The sequence below is a fragment of the Cottoperca gobio genome, chromosome 16, assembly GCF_900634415.1.
Source record: "Cottoperca gobio chromosome 16, fCotGob3.1, whole genome shotgun sequence".
Taxonomy (NCBI): domain Eukaryota; kingdom Metazoa; phylum Chordata; class Actinopteri; order Perciformes; family Bovichtidae; genus Cottoperca; species Cottoperca gobio.
The window spans coordinates 243,935-253,860 of NC_041370.1; the positions used below are offsets into that span (position 1 = coordinate 243,935).

General features: G+C 45.6%; 1 protein-coding gene across 1 annotated transcript in view; it reads left to right on the top strand.

Moving 5' to 3' along the window:
• The window catches only part of LOC115020955 (gamma-aminobutyric acid type B receptor subunit 2-like), a 12,035-nt gene extending 6,893 nt beyond the window's left edge, over positions 1-5,142 (top strand). The window contains 5 exon segments of the mRNA XM_029451057.1: positions 2,506-2,733; positions 3,532-3,744; positions 3,823-3,922; positions 4,255-4,360; positions 4,882-5,142. Of these exon segments, the coding sequence (XP_029306917.1) occupies positions 2,506-2,733; positions 3,532-3,744; positions 3,823-3,922; positions 4,255-4,360; positions 4,882-5,005 (771 nt within the window). The 3' untranslated portion in view covers positions 5,006-5,142.
• The last annotated feature ends 4,784 nt before the right edge of the window (positions 5,143-9,926 follow it).

Sequence of the window (9,926 nt, forward strand, 5' to 3'; positions counted from 1 at the left end):
CCAGTAACCTGTGGTGTCCCTCAAGGGTCGGTTCTTGGCCCCACTCTGTTCACCCTCTACACTCTGCCCCTTGGCCGTGTCATCAGCCAGCATGGAATACCATTCAGCATTTCTGGACAGATCTCAACAACCCCTGCGGCTTTGCCACTGTGGAGTTGTTTGACTACCTCAGTGACTTCCGTCAGGGAAATTGACGATGATCCCCCATCAGCTTCCAGCTCTGCCTCTACCATAGAGTGTGTGTTAGTCGGATTCAGGAGTTCCTCAAAGTGCTCCTTACACCAGCCGATAACCTTCTCAGTCAAAGTCAGCAGGGTCACCATTGCTGTACACAGCTTGGATGGTTCCTCGCTTCCCCCTCCTGAGGTGCCGGATGGTTTTCCAGAAGCACCTTGGTGCCGACCAAAAGTCCTTCTCCATAGCTTCTCCGAACTTCCCCCACACCCGCTGCTTTGCCTCAGACACGGCAGAGGCTGCCGCCGTTCTAGTCCTTCCATACCCTGCAACTGTTTCCGGAGTCCTCCCGGATAACATAACCCGGAAGGACTCCTTCTTCAGTCGGACGGCCCCTTGAGGCACCTAAGACCTTGAGACCACAGCTCATCACCGCAGCTTCAGCAATAGAGGTTTTGAGCATCGCCTACTCAGGTTCAATGCCCCCAACCTCCACAGGGATGTCTGAAAAGCTCCGCCGGAGGTGTGAGTTGAAGATCCCCAGGACAGGGGCTTCCTCCAGACGTTCCCAGTTCACCCACACTACCCGTTTTGGTTTACCAGGTCTGTCCAGAGTCTTCCACACCCCTTGATCCAACTCACCACCAGATGGTGATCAGTCGACAGCTCCGCCCCTCTCTTCACCCGAGTGTCCAAAACATGCGGCCTCAGATCAGATGATACAATTACAAAAACGATCATTGACCTTTGGCCTAGGGTGCTCTGGTACCACGTGCACTTATGAGCATCCTTATGTTCGAACATGGTGTTTGTTATGGCCATTCCATGACTAGCACAGAAGTCCAACAACAAACGACCGTTCGGGTTTAGATCAGGGAGGCCCTTCCTCCCAATCACGCCTCTCCAGGTGTCTCCATCGTTTCCCACGTGTGCGTTGAAGTCTCCCAACAAGACTACGGAGTCTCCTACTGGAGCCCCCTGCAGGGCTCCATTCAGGGTCTCCAAGAAGGCCGAATACTCAGAACTGCGGTTTGGGGCATAGGCACAAACAACAGTCAGAGTTTTCCCCCCCATAACCCTCTCGTCCACCGGGGTAAACTCCAACGTAGCGGCGCTCAGCCGGGGGCTAGTGAGTATCCCCACCCCGGCCCGACGCCTCACACCTTGGGCAACTCCGGAGAAGAATAGAGTCCAACCCCTATCCAGGAGTACGGTTCCGGAGCCAAGACTGTGCATAGAGGTAAGCCCCACCAGATCCAACTGGTAGCAATCCACCTCTCGCACTAGTTCCGGCTCCTTCCCCCACAGAGAGTATCATCCCCGGAGTGTCTGTCTCTCATGTGGCAGGTTGCCACTGATAAAGTTTACGTCAGGATCATGAATCGTGGCTGCGCCTGCTGCCCTGGTCCTGCTGGACACCGGGAAGCCTTTTTGACATTTTCCTGGATTCATCCAAACTTTCTATTTTTTTTTCCAACACAACATAATTTCTGTCAAATGTTGTATTTGTACTATGTTGTTTATCCTGTACACACGACATCTACTGCACGTCTGTCCGTCCTGGGAGAGGGATCCCTCCTCAGTCTCTCCCTGAGGTTTCTTCCATTTTCCCCCTTTAATTTTGGGGTTTCTTTTAGGAAGTTTTTCCTTGTGCGATGCGAGGGTCTGAGGACAGAGGGTCTGAGGACAGAGGGTCTGAGGACAGAGGGTCTGAGGACAGAGGGTCTAAGGACAGAGGATGTCGTATCCTGTACAGTCTGTAAAGCACACTGAGACAAATGTATAATTTGTGATATTGGGCTATACAAATAAATTTGATTTGATTTGATTTGAGAGAGGGCAGCCTCTGCTGCACGGGTCTGGTCCGTCGAGGTCCCTGACCATCACTGCCACCCGTGTGACAGCGCACCTGACCCCAGCGGTTTTTCCCATGAGCGGTGGGCCCACAGGATGGATGGATGGGAGGCACCACGTAGCTTCTTCGGGCTGTGCCTGACCGGGCTCCGTGGCAAACCCGGCCACCAGGCCACATTATATATATATTATATTACTCTGATAATACATATATATATATATATATATATATATATATATATATATATATATATATATATAATATCAGAGTAATATATAATATATATATATATATGTATATATATTACTCTGATATTATATATATTATATATTACTCTGATAATATATATAATATATATATTACTCTGATAATATATATATTATATATTACTAATTAAACGCACACTCCACATAAGAACTTCTTCAAACATAAACAGTGTGTTGAGGTTGAAACGAGATGTTGTGTTTTCCCTTCAGGGTCTGGGGTGTTTTGTGTCCTGGAGCATCAGGTCTGTGCAGCTGGATCCTCCTGCAGTCAGCAATAAGCTCCTGACGCTCAGCGTGTTCTCTGTGACGCTGTTCAGTGTTGCAGGAGCTGCAGGATCCCTGCTGACCTCCCACAATCCTCCTCTTCACTTCTGTCTGACCAGTGCCCTCATCCTCTGCTGTAACATCTTCACCCTGAGCTGCATGTTCGGACCAAAGGTCAGCGTGACGCTCAATCTACTGTTAGTCTCTTTCTGGAGACTTTAAGAAAAACTTCCTTTAAAGATATGTATTGTAACATTCATACATGTTGTACACACTACAGGTGAACAGAGTCATACATGTTGTACACACTACAGGTGAACAGAGTCATACATGTTGTACACACTACAGGTGAACAGAGTCATACATGTTGTACACACTACAGGTGAACAGGGTCATACATGTTGTACACACTACAGGTGAACAGAGTCATACATGTTGTACACACTACAGGTGAACAGGGTCATACATGTTGTACACACTACAGGTGAACAGAGTCATACATGTTGTACACACTACAGGTGAACAGGGTCATACATGTTGTACACACTACAGGTGAACAGGGTCATACATGTTGTACACACTACAGGTGAACAGGGTCATACATGTTGTACACACTACAGGTGAACAGAGTCATACATGTTGTACACACTACAGGTGAACAGAGTCATACATGTTGTACACACTACAGGTGAACAGGGTCATACATGTTGTACACACTACAGGTGAACAGGGTCAAACATGTAACTAACAGATATCATGAAGCTTCCCCACTTCATGACTCACATCAACACAAGTTTATATTACAAGTGTTTAATATGTACATGAGGCGTTATGTAATGTAGCTGTGGAGAGGTTAAATCTACACACACTGTTACAAACACAAGCTCTCAGAAGTGTCTCATCTTAACTCCAAGTCTTCCCTCTCAGCGAGAACCCTCTCCTCTTGTTTACTGTGGTTTCATTTCTTTGCAGTTCTTGTACATGTGTCTGAATGGCAGCAAGCTGCAGCAGGAGTTGGAGATGCAGCAGGAGTCGGAGCTGCCGCAGGAGTCGGAGCTGCAGCAGGAGTCGGAGCTGCAGCAGGAGTCGGAGCTGCAGCAGGAGTTTGAAGCTGCAGAGGGAGAAGACGAGGAGAAGAAGACGCTGAGCAGGTTAAACCAGCAGCTGAAGAGTCAAACTGCTCAGGTGAGGCTGCAGGAACATCCCCTGACTGATGTGTGTGTGCACTGATTAATGCTGCAGTGTTTGTTGTGTTCCCTGCAGCTCGATGTAGAAATAGAATCCATCACGATGCAACTCTCTGAAATGTCTGAGTCACCTGATCCTGAGCCGAAGCATCACATGTCCAGAGGACCAAGAAGCGGTAAACTGAACTAACATCACTTTAGTTACATGTTGTATAGACACTTTGGGCCCCTGACTCTTTAGGCCCCTGACTCTTTGATCCCCTGACTCTTTGGGCCCCTGACTCTTTGGGCCCCTGCCCTGCAGGCCCGTTCAGTGATCCCTCCCGACACTGACTTGTGACACAACAAGTACATAATTCTGATCAACATCAGTTTATTCTCTATAAGTTCACCATGTGTTTAGCTTAGTTTAGCACAAAATGTGGAAGCAGAGGGGAACTACTAGCCATCAGAAAAAATATGAAACAAGCCTTACTCCCTGATTATAATCTGTATTATGTGCCTGCAGGTAAAGTCCGGGCTGTGAGGTGGACTCACGCAGCTCAGGTCTGTTCTGAGGACAGAAACTCAGAGAGGAAACCTTCAAGTCTAGACAGCATCAACTCTCCTGAGCAGTGAGTCCACAACAAACTGATCCTTTACCGAGTGAAAGTACTAATACCACACTGTACAAATACTCCACTGCAAGTAAAGTCCTGCATTGAAAATGTTTCTTAATAAGTAAAATTACGTGAGTTTAATCAGGAAAATATAGTTTGTGTTCACGGAAATTATGCACAAACACCAACATGTGATAGAAGTGTGACTTCTGTGTTTTACTGCTTATTAAAGTGCATTTAATATGCAGTAATAAGTAATCCAGTGGGTTTAAACACTAAATATAGTAAAAAAATAACATTTCAAATTTCGGTTGCTTCTTGCACAAACGTGTTGAAGGAGACATGATGCAACCATCAGTGTTATATATATATTTATTTATATATATATATTTTTATATGTATTTTTTTTATATATTTTTTAAATATATATTATATATATATATATATATATATATATAATATATATATATATATATATATATATATATAATATATACTAGTATGTAGTTTAATTCCGTCCCTGTGGTGTCTCTCAGCGTGCAGCGCCGTCTGTCCGTGCAGCTGCCGATCCTCCATCATTCCTACCTGTCCGCCGTCGGAGGCGTCAGCGCCAGCAGCTCCAGTGTGTTCGGCAGCCGGGACAACTTCCTGTCCACCTGACGCCGCTCTACTCGACCAATCAGACGGCAGCTGTGACTGACTGACCCGTATTTATTTTTGTATTTATTTTTAGATATGGGATTATATTTGGGACTGTAAACGAACAGAAACAAGCCAGTGTTGTTTTGTTGTTTTAATGGAACGCTGTCGGACTTAATAAAACATTAAGAAATAGACAGATCTTTTGCAATTAAAATGTTTTATATCCTAAATTGTTTCGTGTTTAATCTGTTTAGTCATCAAACTTTTGTTAACTCTGGATATTTGTAGGATTATTATTATTAATTATTACTCTCACTCTGACTCACTCTGACTCTCATTCTGACTCTCATTCTGACTCTGATTCTGACTCTCACTCTGACTCTCATTCTGACTCTCACTCTGACTCTCATTCTGACTCTCACTCTGACTCTCATTCTGACTCTCACTCTGACTCTCATTCTGACTCTCATTCTGACTCTCACTCTGACTCTGATTCTGACTCTCACTCTGACTCTCACTCTGATTGTGACTCTCACTGATTCTGACTCTCACTCTGACTCTCACTCTGACTCTCATTCTGACTCTCACTCTGACTCTCATTCTGACTCTCACTCTGATTGTGACTCTCACTGATTCTGACTCTCACTCTGACTCTCACTCTGACTCTCATTCTGACTCTCACTCTGACTCTCACTCTGATTGTGACTCTCACTGATTCTGACTCTCACTCTGACTCTCACTCTGACTCTCATTCTGACTCTCACTCTGACTCTCATTCTGACTCTCACTCTGACTCTCATTCTGACTCTCACTCTGACTCTCATTCTGACTCTCATTCTGACTCTCACTCTGACTCTCACTCTGACTCTCATTCTGACTCTCACTCTGACTCTGATTCTGACTCTCACTCTGACTCTCACTCTGATTGTGACTCTCACTGATTCTGACTCTCACTCTGACTCTCACTCTGACTCTCATTCTGACTCTCACTCTGACTCTCATTCTGACTCTCACTCTGACTCTCATTCTGACTCTCACTCTGACTCTGATTCTGACTCTCATTCTGACTCTCACTCTGACTCTGATTCTGACTCTCACTCTGACTCTCACTCTGATTGTGACTCTCACTGATTCTGACTCTCACTCTGACTCTCACTCTGACTCTGATTCTGACTCTCACTCTGATTGTGACTCTCACTGATTCTGACTCTCACTCTGACTCTCACTCTGACTCTGATTCTGACTCTCACTCTGATTCTGTCTCTCACTCTGATTCTGACTCTGACTCTCACTCTGACTCTGATTCTGACTCTCACTCTGATTCTGACTCTCACTCTGACTCTGATTCTGACTCTCACTCTGATTCTGACTCTCACTCTGACTCTGATTCTGACTCTCACTCTGACTCTCACTCTGACTCTGATTCTGACTCTCACTCTGAATGCTGCTAGTCCTGTGGACCTCTTCTATCTCTGAGTTAGCCCATGAACAGCTGTTGCAATCTTTGAAATCAGCTCATCATTTGTGAGATGTTTTTCTTCACACGGAGCACACCGTCTGCATGCTCCGCCGAACAGCTGACACCCGCGTGGAGCGTGAGCATCAGCTGTTCGATTGACACTTGGTCTGAGCCAATCGGAGTTTCATTAAGATTCCTAAAGCCAACTTCCGGTTGGGCGAACATGTGAGGGCAGCGTTGTCTCGTTCTCCTACGACTCTACTTTATGAACATTTACATACAGTTGCTGGCCCGGACATGGCTAGCATAATTAACCTGCTTGAAGAGCACAGAGCTAGCATTTCAGCTGATTTTAAAGCTGCCTTTGCGGTACTGGAGGTGAAACTGAACATAACGCAGACCATGGTAGCGAAACATAGTGAACGAATTGACTCTCTTGAGTCCAATGCCAACCTGCAAGACCAGCAATTAAATTCACTCGAGGAGAAGTGTGCCTTGCTAGCGGATAGCAATGCCAAACTAGCTGCGAAGACCGCAGATCTGGAAGGTCAGAGCCGCAGAAATAATATCAGAATCATTGGACTTCCTGAGTCTATTGAGGGACCCCGGCCTACAACCTTCTTTTCAGAACCTTTGGTCGAGCTGCTAGGCGCTGAGACTCTCCAATCCCCTCCCGAGCTGGACCGTGCACACAGAGCGCCAACCACTAAGCCGCAGCCGGGGGTGAGGCCCCGACCTGTGATAATGTGTTTACATCGCTACCAGGTCAAGGATCTGATTGTCCGGGAGGCCCGCAAGAGACGAGGGGATCTCTGTGCAGTGGACACCAGTGCAGATCTACGAAGACTTCACACAGGAGGTCCTCGAACAGCGGGCTAAGTACCGGGACATCATGTCAAAGCTGTACAACCTAGGCCTCAGACCGACTCTTCTGTTCCCTGCTCGCCTGCAGATCACACTGGGAAACAGGGCTAAGAAAAGGTTTCCCTCGCCCGTGGAAGCTGTAGCCTTTGCAGCTAGCCATGAACGTGAGCCGGCTAGCTAACCACTGATGTTGTGCTAGGTTAGTGGGGGCTGGGCTAGGCTAAGCTAAACCGCGCTAGCTGCATTGATGGTGGACTGGGTACGTTACAACCGTTATGTTGGGACACAATTTAATTTTATAAATCTAACGTTACCTAGTCAAGACAGCGCATAATGAGACATGTTGTTTACATTTATTTTTTGTACAATTATATTTTTATATTACCAGGTTAACATGCTGTTCATAATTGTAATCTCTTTTATAACTAACGTTAAACAGCACGTAGTGTGCACCTTTGCAATGTTCTTGTTAACACATGCTGTTCACAATTATCCACACTTATTAAGGAGGTTGTATTAGCATGATGTGGGTACTGAGACACTTTGAAGAAGGAGAGATGATTCAGGTAGGGAAGTCATTGCCAATGTTATTGGCAGGCATGTTCCACGGGGTGGGGAGGGAGGGGGGCTTGGGCATGGGAGGAGGTGAGAGAGAGGGGGAGTAGGGGATGGGAGGGAGAGGGCGGGAAAGGGTGGGACATTGATCTTGATGGGGCTATGGGTTTCCATTTGTTGGAGGCAGCTATTTCATTTACATTCTGTTTTGTCATTTTTATGTACACTGTTCTCTCCATTTTTAGTTATGGATGTTCTAGGGCTGACCTGTCACTTTCGATGCTATATGTGGTGTCATGGCGAATGTAACTTGTACAGGGACTGGTGGTGGACAGGGGGTCAGGATACTATCTCTGAATACTGGTGGGTTGAATGCTCCGGTGAAACTCACAAAGATTATGACACATCTTAAAAACTTGAATGCAGATATAATGTTTATACAGGAGACACATCTTTGTAACTCTGATCAGCGAAAGCTGAATAGGCCTTTGGATTGGACAAATGTTTCATTCGCAATTCAACCTAAAGACAAGGGGCACAGCCATTTTAATTAGGAAAAATGTAAATTTCACCCCTACTAATACAATTTTAGATCCAAATGGACGTTATGTCATAATTTCTGGCACACTCTATCAGAAGCCGGTCATCTTAGTATCTGTGTATGCTCCCAATTGGGATGATCATAATTTTGTGAAATTGCTATTCTCCACCATTCCGGATTTGAATTCCCATCTATTAATATTGGGAGGAGATATGAATTGTGTTATGGACCCAACACTAGACAGATCTAGTTCCAGATCCGTTGCGCCCTCTAAAACGGCACAGACTATCTCTGCTTTTATGGATCACTATGGCTACGTCGACCCGTGGAGATTTTTACACCCCTCGGTTAGGCAATACTCTTTCTTTTCCCATGCACATCGTTCATACTCGTAACTGTATCAGATCATTCATCTGTAATCTTGGACCTGCACTTTGATCATAAGCCCAAGGAATTTAGATTCTGATGTCTCGACCCTCTTTTACTATCTGATGCAGGCTTTTGTGAGTGTATTTTGGAATCAATTGCATTCTTCTGTGAGACCAGCCAAAATGAAGAGACCTCTGCGTCCCTACTCTGGGAAACCCTTAAAGCTTTTCTTAGGGGTAAGATCATCTCGCATACGTCTCATGTTAATAAAACTCGTAGAGCACGCCAAAGAGAGCTGGAGGAGGCTATCATTAATCTAGACAACCAACTCTTTTCCACTCAATCACCTGATATATTTAAAGAACGGATGGGGCTCCAAACAGAACTTGACCTTCTCCTAACAAGAGAGGCTGAACGACTCCTTCTACATTCACGAGGGTCTATATATGAACATGGAGATAAGGCTGGCCGTCTCCTGGCCCACCAATTAAAGGCTAGGGTGGCCTCGAATCAAATCAACCAGATTCGGGATGAGTTGGGCTCTCACACTTCCGACCCGGTAGAGATTAATAACATCTTTAAATCATACTACTCTCGTCTCTACACGTCTGAATCCCCTGATAGCGAAGATCAGCTACTTACATTTTTTGATAAACTAGATATGCCCAAGATTTCGACTAATGACCAACAGATACTAGATGCCCCCCTGCAGCTCGCTGAGATTAAAGAGGCAATACAGTCCATGAATAATCTGGGCATCTGGGCTTCGGTCCTGGCCTCATCTCTTGGGTTAGACTTCTGTACTCTTCTCCTCACTCCTCTGTATGTACGAACACCCAGCGCTCCAAATTCTTCCCTCTTTTCCGCGGGACGCGTCAGGGTTGCCCACTTTCCCCACTACTATTCGCAATTGCTATCGAGCCATTGTCAATTGCTCTGAAAGCAGAGATAGGAATTAAGGGGATTCAGAGGGGGGATATCGAACATAGGGTCTCGTTATATGCTGACGACCTGCTTCTGTATGTGCGCGATCCTATAGCTAGTAAGCCACACATACTCTCACTCTTGACTACTTTTGGTTAATTTTCATACAAATTAAACATCGAAAAGAGTGAATGTTTCCCTATCAACCAATCGGCTACAGAGTTACC